This window comes from Eptatretus burgeri, chromosome 7 (assembly GCF_056783735.1).
Source record: "Eptatretus burgeri isolate ZD-2024b chromosome 7, Ebu_testis_v1, whole genome shotgun sequence".
Lineage (NCBI taxonomy): Eukaryota > Metazoa > Chordata > Myxini > Myxiniformes > Myxinidae > Eptatretus > Eptatretus burgeri.
This window is the reverse complement of record NC_140967.1, coordinates 61,287,775-61,307,453: the sequence shown is the minus strand read 5'-3', so window position 1 is coordinate 61,307,453 and position 19,679 is coordinate 61,287,775. Positions and strand designations below refer to the sequence as shown.

Genomic DNA, 19,679 nt, shown 5'->3' with positions numbered 1-19,679 from the left:
CAGGGCCCGTAGGAGAGATAACTCTAAGTACATGTGTAGTTAGCCCCAAACCCGTTGTTTAGAGGGAATTTATGTGATTCATTCGGGCTGCGACGCTTTGAGATAGCCGTTTTTCTGTTCTATCTTTATTTTGAACCGACCATCAAACCACCACCAAAAACCCTCCACCACCCTCACCTCTCTCCTTCTACGGCCATTCCCGCACCACCTGTGAACACTGAGCATCGGGCTGTCTTGGGCTCGTTCAAAATACGCACCGAGCCACGAGTGCAAATAGCGGCCTTTCTGAGGGAGAATTCGGATCAAGAATGCTACACGCCCACTTCTGATCCGTCCAATCAGCAAGCGCGGAGCGGCTTGGCCCCGCCCCCAGGCGTGTCCGTGTGAAATCGAAATATGCAAATTCAAGGATCAGGGGAGGTTCACGCCCACTTTTCCTCCGTCCAATGGGTGAGCGTGGCTCCGCCCCCGAGCTCATCCTGATACGGAAATTTGCATATTGTTTCTCCTGCCGGCCTATAAAACACCGAGCAAAAGGCGAGTCGTAGCAGAGAGTTTTGGGAGAGAGTCAGTTTTGGTAAGAGAGTCATCGAGCAGAGTGTGGCAGCAGCAGAGTGTGGCAGCAGCAGAGAGTGGAGTCGGGTGGCGAAGGCACCGAGTTGAGTTCTGCAGTCGGCTGAGGAGAGTTGGGGGAAGAGGCCAAGGAGCTCAGGTCCGAGGCGAGAAGGACGGCGGTCGGCGACGAGGTCGCGGTGGGAGATCGCTCGTCACGGGACCCAAGCCAGCCAGCCAGCCATTCTCCCTCCCCCAGGGCATCAACAAGACCCCCTTTTTCCCCCGCGCTGAGATAGTGCAACAAAGGGGGCCCCGTTCCCACCCCACTCCAAGCGTCGTGCCAACGAAACCTGCGAAGGAGCACGGAGTCGGGGCACAGCCACGTCTGCGGCTCGTCTGCCAATGAGTCACGAGGACGTAGGTAGGACCCACCCGGTCTCGCGGACCTGGCCGCTCCTTCAGGTCCCGCGCACATATTGGCCTACAGGCCCGTCTGCCCCCTTGTCTATGAGGGTGGCTTCTTTCCTTTGCTTTTGAGTAAATGTGTGTTGGCACAGTGTCTTGTAAAGTAGAACTGTATAAGTGTTGCCATGTGTACGCGTATTCGGTAGTAACTCTGCGCCATTGTTTCTTTTGTTTTCCTGATATAGGTGCATTTTGACTGTTTGCCTGTATACGTGTGCTCTCTGTGTGTCGCATAATAAATGTGCATTGTGTGAACTGTTTTCCCGTTTCGCTTCGTCTTTTCTTTATTGACTCTCCATCCTGCTTCACGTTAAGGGTTCATAGTGGGCTTAATATGCCCGATAATTAATTGGAACCGTCGAGGCTGACAATAACACCGCTCGGTTACCGCTGTAGCACGGAACGGACCGCTTAAGCGGTTCGTGTCCGGAGTCGGCCTGTGGCGAGGTACGATTGCCCGGTCGACCATCCGCGCAGGTACTTCGGTAGATCGAATTTGGCGAGCAACCCTATCCTGCGCAGGTGGGCAATTGGCACAGTCGTGGTGGGGTTAAACCCCCACCCGTGACTCGCTCCCGGCGTTGTTCCGAGAGGGTCACGACAGAATTGTCCGTTCCGGTGGGCGAGGCGGCCGCCATTCGAGTCGAGCGGCCGATCACACGCCGGCGGGCACGAATTCGCAACAATATTATTAGAAATCCACAAAGACAGAAATGCCGGTGATTCCATTTATTTTGGATCCTTTTAACTTTGGTCAATAACGTTTGGATCGAGGAGAGATCGAAGGTGGAACGACAGTGTAGTTCCTTACAAACACTGTATACATACCTTAAATGACGGTAAATAGACACCCGATTTTTGAAGGACTACCATTTGAAAAATAAAACCTCAAAAATCGGCTCGAGTAAAATTTTCTAAATATCTCGAAGTGTTTAATGCCGAAGTCTCATTTCTCTACATTCAAAACTGAAGGACAAGTATTGAAAATACTGTACGCGGTTTTTCGGCCGCTGCACAGCAACGGGTGGTTGCTGGGCAACGAAATTCAAACGTGCACATTCCCAGTATATATTTCACCTGTTGGCAAAGTTTCATCGAAATCGGTTCACTGGTTCGTGCTGTGGAGCCTCGCGTTGCAGACACACACACACACACACACACACACACACACACACACACACACACACACACACACACACACACACACACACACACACACACACACACACACACACACACACACACACACGGAAAACCTGACAATAAGGGATATATTGCGTATATAGCGAATCCAATATAATGTCTGCGATGGACGGTAAACTTCAGGACATAGCACTTGCTTAATGTTCATGTAGGTTTAGAGACATGAAGATGTGTTAACGTTTCTGCATGACCGTGGTCCAACGCCATGACTGTATGAAATACAACTTTGCATGCTGTGACTTATTTATTGAGTCTAGTGTCATTTATCAGTTTAAAAAAGGCAAGGCGTGGCTCTCCATCGTGACCAATAGGTTGGTGCTCCCTTGTTCGCCGATCTCTTATCTTTTCTTACAGCCATGGTCTTTTTAGTCCTTTGAGCCTCCCTTGCCTTACCAGACTGCCGACATTTATCCAGCAACATCCTTTTTGTGAACTTTCCAAAGCTAAAGCTTCATGCTCAACTTCACTCATTTGTTCCCCCTTTCCTGTTACCTGAGGAATCTTCTTCCTGTGCAAATTAAATTCCTTCCTCTTCTCTCCTGTGCTCTGAAGCAGCCCTCTGCCATCACGTCATCTCCCATCTCCTCTCATCCAATATGTAAAACAGAGTGGTGCCTGTATGCCTGGTAACTACTCCGAGACCCTTGAGCCAATCGACACCAAAATTTCAGAGTATACTCAAGGGATCCCTACTTAGGTCTTCTGTGAAATATATTTTTTTTTCTCCGGATATTCATAGGTATTGTTATTTGCATTATTTCTCCATTATGACAGACCAGTGGACTGAGAAGGGCACTCCCAAAGGGTGGGTGTATCTGCTAGTTATATTGTTATGGATCAGGCAGCCATGAGCACTCAAAATTCAGGTCCCCATAGCTCAGTTATTTCGATAAGCAAATGTGGATAGATGCTCCCTTTCCCCGATGGCTGATGGGAATTAAGTGTGCATGTGCTGCGAAGTTATTTTATAGATAGGATTTTTACACTTATAACAACTACAACACCACCTTAGCTCCATCCTGACACTCTGCCCGTGGCATTGTCCGTGCTCTTCGCGCGCTCACGAAGCGTTTCGTTCTGGCCTGGCGCCAAATAAGGGTATGCGTCATTTTTCAGCAAATGGGGGCAGAGCGAGCTCCAAGAGAAGCAGAGCCTCTTCGGGGGGAAGGAGATCGAGACGCCCCGACACGCCCCCCCGACCAATTATGGAGAGACGACCGATTTCCCCCAACGAATGAGGGGTGCGGAGAGGTGAGACACGTTCCCCCCCCCACCCCCGACGCCAGAGAGGAAAGGAATAGACTGGACGACGCGATCATCTGGTTTCTGGTCTCGTCTCGTCGCTGGCTTCTGGACTCGTCTCGTCGCTGGCTTCTGGACTCGTCACGTGTCGGAGGAGCGTGCTGGAGCCCGACGCTGCCCTCTGTACCCGGTGCTTGCAGCGGCATCGAGTTGCGGGTTGAAGTCCCGCCGAGCTGGATCGTCAAGGGCCGCACGAGGCGGGAAGGTCCAAGATAGCTCTGGTTTCCAGCTCATCTTCCCTCGAGCTGGGAACCTTCAATAAAGGCCATTGGGGTCCATCTTCTTTTGGGTATTTGTGTGTGCGTGTGTGTGTTCTTGGGCCCCGTCTTCAAGTAGAATTGTTAAAGTGCCTTGTACATTGACTGCATTTCTTATAGTTGGATAACTCTGCTCTTTGTGTGTTCCCTTCCCCCCCCCCGCCCCCATTATAAAATAAATCCCTGTTAAATGTTTCAGCTCGTTTGTGTGTTTCTTTCATTGGTTTAGCATGGTGCATGTTGGGAAATTGTGAAGCGGAAAATTGTGCATTTGGACCGACGGACCTCAGCAACCATCCGCTCGGGTTACGCACGGTTCGAGCACGCTAACGGCTCGTTCCGTTCGAGCTCCGCCGATGGTTAATTTCCCCAGTAGTTTGGACGACGTGGGTATTTAGGTAAATTGAAATTGGCAATCGACCCTATCCCACTAGATCGACCTATTGGCGATCTTCGGTCCGATAAGGGACCCGTCGGCTCCGGAGTTATCCGGGATGACGACCTATAAATTCCCGGTGTTTGGTGGAGCCAACTCTACTGCTCCACCTAGCGGTCGTGCTCGCCACCAAAACTCGGCGCAACAACAATATTATACCAGAAGCACCGACTTCTTATGGGAGCGGCCAGGAGAGTTATGTTATTATCCTTATTCAAACGTGTAATTCAAAATACCTCTCTGAAATACTTCTCGCTGCATAAATCAAAACACTTCGCTGGAAAACGTGGGGACAGGAATACTATACGGTAAAGGGTGGGGACTTGTAATACCCTCTCCCACCTGGAGCAGTGCTACATGATGCACATTTACATAGAGAATTTGCACTCCTGCCCCCCCCCCCCACTGCCCACCAGGAAAGATAAAAACACCCCTATACATGAATTGGGGTCATGCTGCTCCTCTGTAGCAACTATGGAGGCAATCAGCCCAGAACTGTAGGAGTAGCATGACACACACACACACACACACACACACACACACACACACACACACACACACACACACACACACACCTTAATAAGGTTTTCCTCTCACAACCCTCTGCATCGCATTCCTTCCTGCTGGATTTTCTTTTCAGTCAGTTTTACCAATTCATCACTGCTCTACTTTCAATATGACACAGGTGTGTGTGTGTGTGTGTGTGTGTGTGTGTGTGTGTGTGTGTGTGTGTGTGTGTGTGTGTGTGTGTGTGTGTGTGTGTGTGTGTGTGTGTGTGTGTGTGTGTGTGTGTGTGTGTGTGTGTAAAAAAAACTCATCATAAGGGTTCATATATTACCAAAATGTATCAAATTCATGAGAGTAGATGCAAAAATAAAGGACAACAAAATGAAAACATGGAAGAATTTCATCACAGCATATGAAGATTCTAATATGGTGTGGAAATAAGGTGTAATGATGAAGAAAAGGGTTTGACTGCTGAGTGTATACAGTACATTGCACATTGGAAAGTCACACCAATTTCCACGCAATTATTTAACATTCAACAGCATTTACGTGTCAGGTATCATGGAGTCTAATGTCTCAAAGGATTATTACCCAAACCATAGCTCTTCCTTCAGCTTTGAGAAACCCTGTAAAGTGGCTTTTACCATGGAGCAACATCAGGGAAAAACATATTGTGGGACGTACAGTACCGATTTATCCAATTATGTCGTTCGTAAACGATGCATATGTGTGAAAGAAATAAGGAATGGATGTGTTTCTTTTGTGGAGTCGCACAAACACATTTGGAGTCGTTTGATGATGGAAGTGGGGAGGTTAGTTGTGCATTTCTTTTGTTTTGGGAAATGCTTGTTAAGTGTCAAGTAAATGCGTTGAGATTGAGGTTTGAAATGAAAAACTATAGATATGGCCTGTTGTTACCTCCACCATCTACGTACAATGTATGGAGGTTATGTTTTTCACCCCTGTCTGTTTGTTTGTTTGTTTGTGTGCAGGATGTCTCAAAAAGTTGTGGAAGGATTCCGATGAAATTTGGTGGACAGATTGGGTGTGTGACAATAACATGCTGATTAGATTTCGGTTGAGGTCCAAATGCAGATCCAGCATATCGGTGAGATATAAAACGTAAACTGTTCAGCCTGGCAGAGAGAGGTATGTGCTCTACAGAGTGCTGTTCTACTTTTCATACTGGAATGTGCCCCAAAGCATGCACACACTCTTTACATCCTTCCTGCACCACCGGTTACATGAGGTGTAGCGCAACAGATTCCATCCTTCACTGGTCCTGCAGCTTTTCCTCGAGCTGGTCAGGCTGAAGCAGTCAGCGTTACCAGTACTCTTTGAATTCTTCTGGGTCTTCCCCGTTCCCATTTGCTTGGGAATTCTTGTGTTGGACATCATGAGAACATGACCTAGATATAGCCATCTTCACTTTTGGACGATCTGGCTTGTTGACGCCATTCTCTCTCATTTAAACACCCCTTGGTTTCTCCTCATACCAAACCATTTCATATTATGCCTGGTGTTGGCTTAATGGTTAGGTTTGTGGGCTTGGGATCTGAGGATCCTGAGTTCAAATCCCACTTGCCTGTTGAATTAATACCAGGTGGGGTTGACTGCCTGTAATCCTTCTGAGGTCTGAAAAATGAGTGCCAGCTTGCTGGTATCCTGTGTTGGAGTGGCATCCCATCCAGGATTGTGCCAAATTTCCCAGGAGACTGCTTGGGCAGCACCAACGCTCTGCACAGAGTATGGTCCCAATGGATGGATGATTTCATATTGAACAATCTGTGTAACTTGCAGAGCTTTGTAAGAACTTAATGTTTCAGATCAGCCCAATAGAATTGCGAGGGCATTGTGTTTATGGATGGCTTTCGATCTCCTTGTGGATTAAACTTTTGGAAGAAAAAAAAAAACGGTGCTGGCCAAAGGCCGGAGGCATTGTGTTTTCAGGTTGATCGTCTGGCTGTCTATCCGTCCGTCCATCTGTCCATTTTTAGTTTTCTGTTACCACTCTAATTTGTGAAACACTGAAGGGATTTCAACAAACCTTTCAATTTTTTTTTCAATTTTACCGACCATACATAACTCGAATTGGAAGAATCTGATGCTGTCTCTCTTCTCTCATAAGTTAATGTCTCATCGGTTAAACTTTATTTGTTAATGTGAGCTTTAATTTGGATCAAACGTAAACAGTAGGTTGGCATGTCATGCAGGCGGAGGCATATCCATCGATGCATTCACGTCGATTTATATTTTGTTTTACTTGGGCTTTGACATCAACCATGCAGTCACTGGTGCTTTGCTTGGCACAAGTCACCCAGTTTGTTTTAAGTTATGGATGGTTCAGCATCTTGAAAGATATGATGAGAACCAATATTTCATTTTCATAACGTATTTTGCCTTGTAGTATGATCTTTCTTGATCATTTGTCTTTTGTTGCATGTCTCTTTTGATACCATTTATGAGGCATGTATTGTCTGCAAAATCCAGATCACTGCCTTGTTATCCTACGATATTCCTGTTCAAGTTATGCTGGGTGTGGGTTTGTCTCACGACAAAATCTACTGCTATTCCAAACAGCACTGGAGAAAGAATGCAACTCTGCCTGACTCTTGGTCACTTTGGAGAAGTTTGCCATTTTTGTGATAACTTCACTACACATTTGGCATTTTGGTATTTATCAGGTTAATGATTTTAGCTGGAGAGCAATTGTTGTTGTTGTTGCTGTTGTTGCTGTTGTTGTATTATAGCTCCAGACAGTTCTCTCAAACAGGCCCGTAGCACAGAGACAGCTGATTGATCTCCCAAGAGCGACTCAGACATCCCCCACATCGAAGATAGTGTATACCCCTGCATTCGTGAAGCCAGAGGAGAAAGGAGACAGGAGGGAGTGGGCCGGTCCATGGTGACCAATCGGCACTCTGACCGTGGCCACGCTGCCCTGCCCAACTTACGTTTGACGGTACAACCACCGTGAAGAGGCATCCCCGATAGTTGCAGCCATTGAGTTGGAGTATTTGCCAAAGTGACTTCCTGTCTACATGACTGAATAGTTTTTGAAAGTCCATCAAGTTAAACTCCACTTGTACCTGCCATTCGTTAACTGTTCAATTACATTGCGAAGGGTGAATATCTGATTAATGCAGATTTGTTTGGATGAATACCAGCTTGCTATAAGTGGCATCCCTAATGCAGTGCAGAATGAAGAGCAGAAGAGTTTACCAAGGCCTGATAACAATAAAATCACCTTTTTTGGAAAGCTTTAGCATTTTCTAGTCATTGGAACTTTCCGTATTTCCATATTAGGTTAAATAATCACAAAAGGTTCCCGATTTTAGTATTCTCCACCTACTTTTAACAGCTCTGAAGTGATCTGATCTACCCCTGTGGCCTTGTTCTTCCTTAGTCTTGCAATTACTGCATTTAGTTCTTTACAACTGATTTTCTCAATACAGATAGTGAGCTTTGACAATATCTCAATGACATAAAAGTCTAATTTTGTTCCTGGTGCTGATCTGTTGAGGACATCATGGAAATGCTCTGCCCATCTTTTCTTCTTGTATTATTATTATGTGGTGGTAAAGGGGCTGTCACACCTTGACGTTTTAGCCAGCGTATGGCAAGGTCTCAAAATGTATGTAAAACGCTGGCGTACGCTGAACTATTGATGGTTTTTTTTTAAGTTTTGGGTGTATAATAACGTGTTGGACATATGCATAACTTATCAGTAACGTACACAGAACGTTTTAATCACATATAGATAACTTATACCAACGAATGCTGAGCGTGTTGTCGGCGTTCACAACCTATGCCCAACGATAGTCTAACTTATGCATAGCACGGCAGCGTATCGCCGACGATCACGAGGCGTAGCCTATTAAAAGGCTGCGGCTCGACGATTCAAATCATAACCGCACAAGACAGAGGTGTGAAGCCGCTGTCACACCTTGATGTTTTAGCCAGCGTATGCCGACGTATGAAAAATTTGCCGAACCAAGCTGGCACACGTCGAATACGTTATGGGTAAGTTTTGTATACGTTAAGAGCACGCTGGCATACGTCGTAGTTTTCTGGCATATGTCGTCATACGTCGAGAAATTTTCAGCATGTTGAAAATTTCTTGATGTATGACACACGTTCCGCATATGCTGGCATAAGTTGTAGGGCATTGTGTTTATGGCACACAATGATCGCTACGCGATCGTGACACGTCGACACACGTCACTCATAAGTCGAAACATGTCGACGTAATGGTTGGCGTCAGTGTTCCAGACTCCGTTTTTTTTTTTCTTCGGTATGACGGTGATGTTGACACTTCGATTTCTAGTGCGGTTATGATTTAAATCGTTGAGCGGCAGCCTATTAATTATATTATCTTAAAACCGCATTAGAAATCGAAGTGTCAACATCACAGTCATACCGAAGAAAAAAAAAAAACCAAAAAAAAAAAAACCAGGGAGTCTGGAACACTAACGCTAACCATTGCCTTGACGTGTTTTGACTTATGAGTAACTTAGAAGTAACGTGTGTCGACGTGTCAACGATCGCGTAACGTGCCTACAACTTATGGCCAGCGTTATGCAGAACGTGTGAGTCATACGCTGGCATACGTCGAAAAATTTCAAGCATGGAAAATTTGTCTAACACCTCGGCGTACTACAACGTATGCCAGCATACAAAGACGTCTGCCAGCGTGCTCTTAACGTATACAAACTTACCCATAACGTATTCGACGTGTACCAGCGTTTTAGCCAAATTTTGCATACGTCAGGCATATGCTGGCTAAATTGTCAAGGTATGACAGGGCCTTAAGCAAGTGACTTCCTGTCTGTGACTGAGCCATTGCTGAAGCACTTACTTGGTCTTCAGAAAGCCTCTTTGGTGATCTGATAAAAAGCATGCATATCTTCTCTAGGGGAATGCAGAATGGCCTCGAGGTGCATGCACTCGCCTCTAAAGCTGTCAAGCCTGAGTTTGAATCTCGACCAAGCGATATACTGTCATCCTGGTGTTTCACAGGGAGGGTGATTCACCAATGTGTGCGCCATCCCTCCCGTATGGACGTTAAAATGGCATCCCATCTGCCAGCATTAGTTGGTGAATGTTAAAGATCCCACGGTGTCCTTTGCAAAGAGTAGGTGAGCTATTGCCAGCACCATGAATAAATTACTCATTTCTGCCATAACTCCTGCTGAGAAGGCAATGGCAAACCACCCGGTAGAACACATGCCAAGAAACTGCTTCGGCAGCACGAACACTCCAACAGAGAATAGTACATCAGAATTGGATCTCTTCTTGTTGCTGACACCTCTACCATGGATGCAAGTTTTAAAATGTGTTCCCTCTTGTGTTTTGTGGCTGAATATTTTACCACCTTTACTTTGTTTTCTTCTATTTTTGCTGGTGAAGTGGCATTAAGCAGTTTCATTTTTGACCTGTCTGAATTCCGAGATGATGCATTTCATCTCTGAATACCAAACCATTCCTCACCTTTTACTCTGGTTTGCCCAAACGCTGTTCGCAGTGTCAACATACATTTCTTTGATGGTGGTCCAGGTGTACCACTTGCACATGAAGGTATCACTTGATTTCAAAATGCAGATGAGACCAAACGCCATTTTAATCATCACCTTGCATGTGACATTGGGTGTGGTCAGACTTTATGTGGTTGGACTTTTGACTTGTCTTTTAATATACAATAAAGAGGTCTCCATTAAAATACAATTACCTCCACCACCGAAGATGGATGGAGTTTTCACCACTGTCTGTTTGTCTGTCTGTGGGAAGGATTTGGCCGATATGTGGTGGACAGGATGGGTGTGTGACAACGACGGAATGATTAGATTTTGGTGAAGATCCAGATCCCGATACTAGAATTTTCAAAGTGATTCTTCACCATTGAGAGAAAGGGCCAAAAACGATATATAGCACAATATTTCAAAAAGTTATGGATGGATTCGGATGAAGCTTGGTGGACAAGTTGGGTGTATGACAAGAACGGATCGATTAGGTTTTGGTGAAGATCCCAATCCAGATGAGAATTTTTTAAGTGATTCGTCACCATTGAGAGATGGGGCCAAAACTAAATATATCAAGATATTTCAAAACGTTGTGCACCAGTAATGGCACAACGACAATTCAACGTAAAATACGTTTCATTATTTACTTATTTGAGGCGATTTCAAAAACGGACAAACTTCAACGTTTCCTAAAACATGACCGTTTGGTTAAAGCAGGGGTTGATAAACAGTCTGTCGTGGCTGCTAAGAGGAAATATTGAAAGCTGGAATGGGTGGAAGTCCCGTAATAGCTCGTGGAGACAGTGATGCCGAGTTCGGAGATTGGAATGAATAGGAATGTCCAGTGCTCTAGGAGACCATTAAATTTACTCATCTCTGCATTCAATTAACTATTGATTTTATTTGCTCAACTGTATTTTCCCTGTCGTATTTTGCAATCCGTATTTCATTGATTTTGTACTGTGGTTTACACCGGGTTCGTAAACCCGTATGGTTTACAAACTTCATTGGTTCCGTATTGGTTTACACTGGGTCCGTAAACCTTGGTTTATAATAAAGTATGTTTTGATCCTCGTTTCTCTTCAGTTCTGGTTACACTGCAAGTTATTTTGTCCCTTTGTAAACTTTTGCTGATGTTTTGCATGGTTAACCTCATTGATATTATCAAATGTCTTGTGCCCACTCCGTGAAATTAAAAACACGTGAACACGTTTTCATGTCACTCAGCACGAAAATTTAATCAAGGGGTAAATTTCCACTTCGACAGTATGTGTATTATTAACCTGCAGTGTGCTGCATTGATGTGTATAGTCAGGAAATACGTTGTATTTTCATATACGGTACTTTCCTGTGCTGTAGTCCAACAATATATGCTATCCTTTATTATCCCATAAGCCTGGTGTTGGCTTAGTGATTAAGGTGGCTGGCTTGGGACCTTAGGGTCCTGAGTTTGAGTCTGTGTTACCGTTGAATTAAAACCAGGTGGGGTTGACTCAGCCTGTCATCCTTCTGAGGTTGGTGAAATGAGTACCAGTGTACTGGGGTAATAACCATTAAGGGTAAACTGCATCAGAGTGGTGACCTGTCCAGGACTGTACTCCTTGCCAATGAAACTGCCCCGGCAGCCCTAACGGCACAAAAGTAATGGTATTATATTATTATTATTATTTGAACCATACTCTCACACACTCCTAACATACTCAAATAGACACATGCAAATGTTCAGGGAGATGCCAGGCAGTCAAAGAAAAATAAGACAAGTTCATGCACATTTACATCTTGACCACACCCAATGTCACACATAACACTATGATGAAAACAACGTTTGGTATCATCAATCTGCATATTGCAGTTCATGTGATGCCCCCTCCTACCTATAATTCACCCTGGGAAGATATTCAACACCAGGCACATGATACTTACACACTTCTGGATGAAGACCTCGCATCGGTTGAGATGTCAGACCTCAGTCTTGCCAAGCTGGGCAGCCATGGTAGTTGATTGTGTCTTCATTTTTTAATTTGGATTTCTCAACTACAACAAATGTTTTCAAGAAGGCAATAATGTAGTTTCAAGATTTCAATAATTTCAAGAAGGGACTGACTCAATCGGTCAACTTCCCGACCCGGATCTCAACCAATGGTACTACATCTCTTCTGGATCTGATTTTGACAAATTTCCCTGACAATATCTGCTGCTCTTCCTTCGCTCCAATTGGTTCTTCTGACCACGTCCTTGTTAAAGTGGACATCTCTCTGGCTGTTATCAGAGAACCACCTCACCGCCGTCGAGTCTGGCATTTCACTCAAGCCGACTGGCAGGGTCTCCGAGCAGCCATCAAACTTACAGACTGGTCTCCTATCACTACTTTCTCAAACATCAACTCATCCTGGGAATTATTTCAAAGAAACTTGCTCTCCCTCATGCACAGATTTATCCCCTCTCGTGTTCAGTTGTCTTACCCTTCCTCCCGCCCTTGGTTTACTGAAGCTTGTGGCGAGGCAGTTGTCCTGAAACAACTTGCCTTTGCCTCATGGAAAGCAAACCCAACTGAGGGCAATCTCAGTTCTTTCCACAAAGCTCGGAACAAGTGTGTATCTACCCTCAGGAGAGCCAGAAAACAACATCTTTCTCATCTCAAGTCTGAACTCTCAAACCTCTCTCCTTCCTCAAAATCCTGGTGGCGTTTAATCAAATCTGTTTCTGGTGTATGTTCCCCCTCCATCCCCTCCCTTACCTCAAATGGCCGCACTGCTGATTCCACACGTGATAAAGCTGAATGTCTAAACTCGGTGTTTGCAGCTAAATCTTGTGTCCTAAACCCATCACTATCTCTACCCACTTTACCCAGTCGCACCCAACTGTCCCTGGACTCTGTATCCTTTTCTCCTGACAAGGTGGAGAGCTTGCTTTCAAACCTCGAGTCAGATTCTGCAACCGGTCCAGACGGCATCAGCCCACGTGTCCTCAAAGCCTGCTCTTCTGCTCTTGCTCACCCTCTCTCTGTTCTATTCACCCTCTCATTTGCCCAAGGTCATCTGCCATCTGCTTGGAAATCTGCTAACATCACTGCCCTGCATAAAAAAGGTGCAAAAACAGATCCCTATAACTACAGACCAATCAGCCTTCTCCCAATCATCAGCAAGGTGATGGAATCCATCATCGCCTCAGATATGAAATCCTTCCTCTTCTCCAATGGCTTGATTTCCAATCATCAATTTGGTTTCAGACCAGGTCACTCTACCCTGGATATGCTGCTTCTGCTCTCCCATCAATGGATGGAGGTCCTCAATGCCAGACAGGAAATCCGAGCCGTATCCCTGGACATATCACGTGCTTTTGACACAGTCTGGCACCCTGCCCTACTCACCAAACTCTCTTCCCATGGTATTCAAGGCCATCTCCACTCATGGCTCGCAGACTTCCTCTCCTGTCGCAGTCAACGTGTGGCCCTAAATGGAGTTCTTTCATCCCCTCTTCCTGTGCAGGCTGGAGTTCCTCAAGGTAGCGTTCTGGGCCCTGTTCTTTTTCTGGTTTTCATCAATGATCTCTCGGACTCTCTGGAAAATCCTCTATTTCTCTTTGCCGACGACTCCACCCTCTGCCGTACCATCTGTCATCCCTCAGACCGGCAAGCAGCAGCTTCTTCACTCACTGCAGATCTGGATAAAATCACAAACTGGTCCAACACATGGAACATGTCTTTCAATCCAGACAAATCTCACACTCTCACTATGTCTCTTCGAAAGGACCGTTTACAAAACCCCCCATCCACTTTCTCAACAATCCTCTGGAAGAAGTCTTTTCTTTCAAGCTTCTAGGTCTCACTATCTGCCATGACCTTTCCTGGGAAAGTCACATTTCCAACCTCGCCTCAAAAGCCAGTCGCCGACTGGGAATCCTCCGTCGTGCTAAGTCCTTCCTCGGCCCTCTTGAGCTCCTGACCACTTACAAAGCTTTTGTCCGTAGCCTGATGGAGTACTGCTCTCCCCTCTGGGCTGGTGCTCCTGCCTCCCACCTTTCTCGGCTTCACGCTGTCGAAACCAGGGCATTTAAGATCATCGGCATCTCCCGCAATGAAGCTGAGTCTTTGGGCCTCTCACTTAATCACCGCAGGTTGGTCGGTGGTCTTTCTGTCTTCTACCGACTCCTCTCCAGCCTTGCCCCCCTGCTCTCTCTGCGATTTGTCCCCACCACATTTCCACAGGGCGCTCAAGGTCCGCCAACAACCCCCTTCTGGTAAAACTACCAAAATCACGAATCACTGCTCATCTTCACTCTTTCATTCCTCTTTTTTCCCGCCTTTGGAATAAACTTCCTCACTCTATTCTTTCCCATTCTTCCCTCCAGGCTTTCAAAACAGCTGTTCACCACCACCTCTTATCTTCCCCCATCCATATCCTCGATCTTTTCTACCCCCGATAATCCACCCAAGCCCACTTCCTTCATTTCTCCTACTTTCCTTCCTGAAAGTCCCTGAAATGTCCATCTTCTCTTCGCCATGTTCCCCGTCCCATCCCCATCCCTCTCCCTTCCACAGTTCACCTAATGTGTCTGTTCCCCACTGTTTTGTCCCTTCCACTCCCGCCCCTCTTGTCTCATGCCTCCTTGCTGTGAGTTGTGTGTTAGCTCTCATACGAGCCTCGACCAAGGTATTAAAAAAAAAAAATAAAAAAAAATAAAAAAAATGTATGAAGCCAAAAGGTTTTGTCATCACAGTAATAACTAGGAGGGCACTCGGTAGAGCACATACCTCTGCCACGCAATGTCTGATCCAGGAGAACATATCGGGGCAAATACGTTGTTGAAATATCATGCGAAATGGTGAAGTTTTTGGCCACATCTCGAAATGGTGAAGAATAACTTTAAAAATAAAAAAAATTATCAGATCCGGATGTGGATTCAGATCTACATCAAAAATCAAATCAATTTGTCCTTGTCACACACCCAACCTGTCCACCAAATTTCGTCCAAATCAGTCCATAAGTCCAGTCAATCCATAACGTTTTGAGATATTCTGCTCACAGACAGACAGACAGGGGTTAAAACAAAACCTCCGTCTACCTTGGGTGGTGCAGGTAATAAACAAAATACAATATTTGAAGCTGTTCATCGATTAGAGTGCGTATGGGACAGAGATAAGTGAAAAGGTAAGTATTATGTGGTGGTGCAAACATTGACAATGGATAAGGGATTACTATTACAGTGAGGAACTACTGTATATGCTGAGGGAATTTAAAATCATGAGATACAAAGCCACTTGTTCCTTATGCAATGCATATTCTCAGCAATTATATAGACCATCAGAGCAAAGGAAATGTCACATGGTCTGTAATTCATTGATTTATACAGTTGGAGGGTGAAACTTTGATAAGTATACTCAATGGTATGGACATGTCCTGCATAACTTGCAAGTGTTGCTTAGGAGTATTGATCAAGGAAACCATTTGTTTTAACATCATGTTCATGATATCCTGATTCCCCTCGGAAGTCTGCATTATAAATCGACCAACCATCCCTATGTCATTGTTTTCATAAAGTTTCAAAATCTCTCAGGTGAGACTGATTAATACTTAATATTCCACCAAGGCACTTTTACCTAACTTCATTTCAAAATTTATCTGTCTGACAGAGACCTTTCTTACACAGTACATGCCCGACTCATCCGTCTCCCTCCCTAACTCATCCCTACCCCTTTCTCCCCTAACACTTTTACAAACTCAGCTCATTGTTACAGTGGTGGCTTAGGTCTCTCTTCCCCACAGCCGCTGCCCTTCTCTGTTCCCACCCGACCCATTGGAATATTCTTCCTTCGTGTCTATCTGTAAAAACCTCTTGTTCCTGTCTGTAGTCTACCATCCCTCCAGCTTCAGTGACTCCATATTTGAGGTGGTTTCTTCATACATGGAATTTCTGCTCTCATCCAATCTCAATCCTCTTCATAATCTATACAGACTTCAATTTTCACCAAGCTAGTTGGCTGGGAGTCTATCCTAAAACTACAATCAATGGTATTGCAGCCAAGGCCTTTAGTGAAACATCTCCCCTTTGTCAGTCTGTCTCTTTCTCCTCATATCTCTCCAAATGGCCATTATTATTTGTTAGGTTTAGCCACGTCACACTTCCTCTCCAACCTGTCTTGCTCCTCCTCCACTCCTCTCGGCTCTTCTTATCACGCCCTTGTGAAATCGTTTGTCTCTTTGGCGGTCTTTCTGAGAGTCGCCAAGGTGCCGACGTGTATGGCAGATTGCTCTGGTCTAAAATCTGCCGTCTCCCTCAGAGAATGGTCCATGATCTCATTGGCGCCTTACATCAACAGTTCCTTGAATTCTATCTTCAGTAGACTGCTCTATCTCCTTCACCAATTCACCCAATCACACCTCCAACTGTTCTATTTGACAAGCAGTCCTGGTACACAGAGGTATGTGACAAGGCAATCATGAAAAAGCAGCTTACATTCTCTACCTGGAAGGCATCCGAGAGCTGTTGAAAACCTAAAATCCTTCTGCATGGCCTACAACCAGTGTGCACCAGCCAATCAATGAGGTGGAGTCAAACATCAAGCTCCACTGTAGTCAAATCTTTCAAGTCTCTCACCATCCAAAGCTTGGTTGCATGTGGTCAAGCCTGTCTCTGGTACACATTCCCCTTCTATACCTCATTCCTAAAGGATGGAGTCATGTTGGACATTACTCAGGCAAAAAAAACAAAAAAAACAGTCACTCGCAGGGTGACCCGTATCTTGCCAAAAGGTGACCACGTGTGACTTCTTTTAGGTCACACTGAGGTGAACAGAGCTGCTATCCACCAGGAGCGACTCCTTGAGGAATATCTGCCTACGAGAGATTCCGATGAGAATCGTTCTACAGAGTAACCATGAAAAATATGCTTTTGCCTCATAACGTCACCAAATGACATCATAATGTCTCAAGCTTGACATATCTAGAAAGCACTCATCGAGGTACTACACGATATGGTTCCTAAAACTTGAAAATTTGACCTTGGGGTCAAATATGTTTGACCTTAGGTGCTAACCATGAAGGTCAAGGCCAATCACCACCAAAAATTAATCAGCTGAGCGCCAGACCATGAACTATATTCCCATGAAGTTTGAAGACGAGCCGATCAAAATTACTCAAAAAATAAGGGTTTCGTCGACTCCCCTGATTTGTGCCAAAATGACCTTGACCTTTGACCTTGACCTTCAAAATTTTATGTGCTCAAAGGGACCTATATAGGCCTCTGATATACGAAGTTACAAAAATTTCCAATGATAACTGTGCTCTGCAGAATTTTTTATACGTGATGACAAACAAACAATCAAAAAAAATATATATATATACAAGCTGACTAACATATCTTGCAAAAACTTCGTTTTGGCAAGATAAAAACTCAACAAATAATGTAGCATTGTTTTTACTGAAAAGGCCAAGGTCTGAAGATCTCTCCCTTCCCATACCCACACTTTCACCCATATCAAAATGCTCGTTGCAGCACATGGACTTCTCTCCCACTCCAGTGGTGAAGTTCCGAGTCAATCTTGACACCTCTTCTGCAACTGGTCCTGACAGCATTAATACTGTAATCCTCAAGAATTGTGCTTCAGCCCAGCATTTCCTTACTCTTCTCTGGGTCTTTATCAGTTGTAGTAAAGTTGTAAGTTTCACTCCTGTTCATAAGAAGGGCTCCAAATCTGATGCACTCAACTACAGACCAGTTAGCTGTATCACCATCATAAGGAAAGTTATGAAAACTATCATTGTTGCAGATCTTGGACATTATCTCTTAAGTTCAGCTTCCACTCTGGTTATTCTACTCGGGACATGTTTCTTTTAACCCAACACAATCTCAATACAAACATCAGCAGCATCTCTCTGGACATCTCTCAGGCTTTTAATAGTGTCTCGCACCAGCCATATTTTAAAATCAGTCTCCCAATGGTCGATATTCCAGTGCCCGTCAGATTATCTCCGACTTTAAATGACGGTTTCTCTTGAAGGCATTCTATCTCAAAATCTCCTCTTGGGGTTGGTGTCTTGCAAGACGGCATTTTATGACAGACATTATTCTTGGTCTATATCAATGACCTCCATTGTTTCTCTGGATAATTGTATTTACAGTTTTGTGGATGACTCTACCCCCATGAAGAACTGCACACTACACTTCTGAAAGGCAGGCAGCTGCAGCATTCATGTATAGATCTGGAAAAATAAAAATAGTCGGTCAACTACATGGAACGTATATGTCTTTCAAAGCAGGAAAATTCCATGTTCTCACTTTGTCCCTCTACAAGAATTGGCATTTGGTCCCCCAAGTCTATTTCTCTTGCCAACCTGTGGAAGAGGTACAGTCCTTGGAGCATGGAAGTCACACATTTGCTTACAACCTATCTTGGGTGGATCACATCACCAAACTGGCCTCTAATGGCAGGTCAATGCCTCGGTATTCTTTGCAGAACCAAGTTCATTTTGAACTGCTCACAGCTCATTACAGTATACATGGTCTTCATCCGAAGGAACATGCAGTATGGACCCCCATTCTGGGCTGGTGCAGCCGCTTATCATCTTTCTCACCTGGAGGCCAGATTGCAAAGTTCTCCATGTTACTGGCATATATCAACAGCCCAGGTCCTAGGGTCTGCTTCATGCCCATCCAGGCAGGTTGGCTGACTGTTTTCTATCGCCTCACTTCTGGCCTCTCTCTTCCCACCCTTTTGTCCTTCAGTCTTCATCCAGCCCCAGCCTGCTTAGATCACATATATTCTTCCAGAACCGCACACCTCGTTACCAGGGATGCTTAATCTCCATTCCTTCATCCCTTTGTTCTCCTATTTGTGGAACTGACTCCTTGTTTCTGTTCTCACATCCCTCCCTCCATTTTTTAAAGGATGCTTTCTGCTACTCATGCTTTCTCCCACTCTCAATAAACCAGTCCCTTTCCCCTTCTAACTCTTTTCCTTTCTGCTACTCATCCACTCATGTGTGATGTCTTTGTCTCTCTGTTCCCGTTTAATCCCATGTTAGTTGGTAAACCTGCTCTTCTCTATTGTTTAGGTCCTTCATGAGCCTAGATTTAAGTTAACAAAAAAATTCTTATTTTTATTTGAAATTGAAAAACAGCCTAGCAAGGGTGACAAACAGAATGGCAATCATTACAAAGATTGAAACCTACGACATGAACTCACCTTGAATTCAGGTTCCTTCCTTGCGAGCCGCTCGAGTTCTCTTCCCAAAAAGAATGATCCTGCAATGGAATCATCGCTGGACAGACATAGATGTGGACGACCAGCCAAACCACGGTATGTGTTGATCCGAGACAGCGAGAACTTCAGTAGATCGTACTGGCGCCCATTGTAGCACTCCAAACATGGGCAAGAGATCTTGTGTGGCCATGCAATCTTGTGTCCTTTCTTCATAAGCACATCTACAATGTCAA

General features: G+C 44.9%; 1 protein-coding gene across 1 annotated transcript in view; it reads right to left on the bottom strand.

Annotated features, from left to right (window-relative positions):
• LOC147023374 (short transient receptor potential channel 2-like) overlaps positions 1-19,679 on the bottom strand; it is a 92,224-nt gene that overhangs the window by 35,684 nt on the left and 36,861 nt on the right. Inside the window, exon 3 of the mRNA XM_085888721.1 lies at positions 19,429-19,679. This exon is cut by the window's right edge and continues 157 nt beyond it. Coding sequence (XP_085744847.1) covers positions 19,429-19,679 — 251 coding nt within the window. The remainder of the gene's footprint in view (positions 1-19,428) is intronic.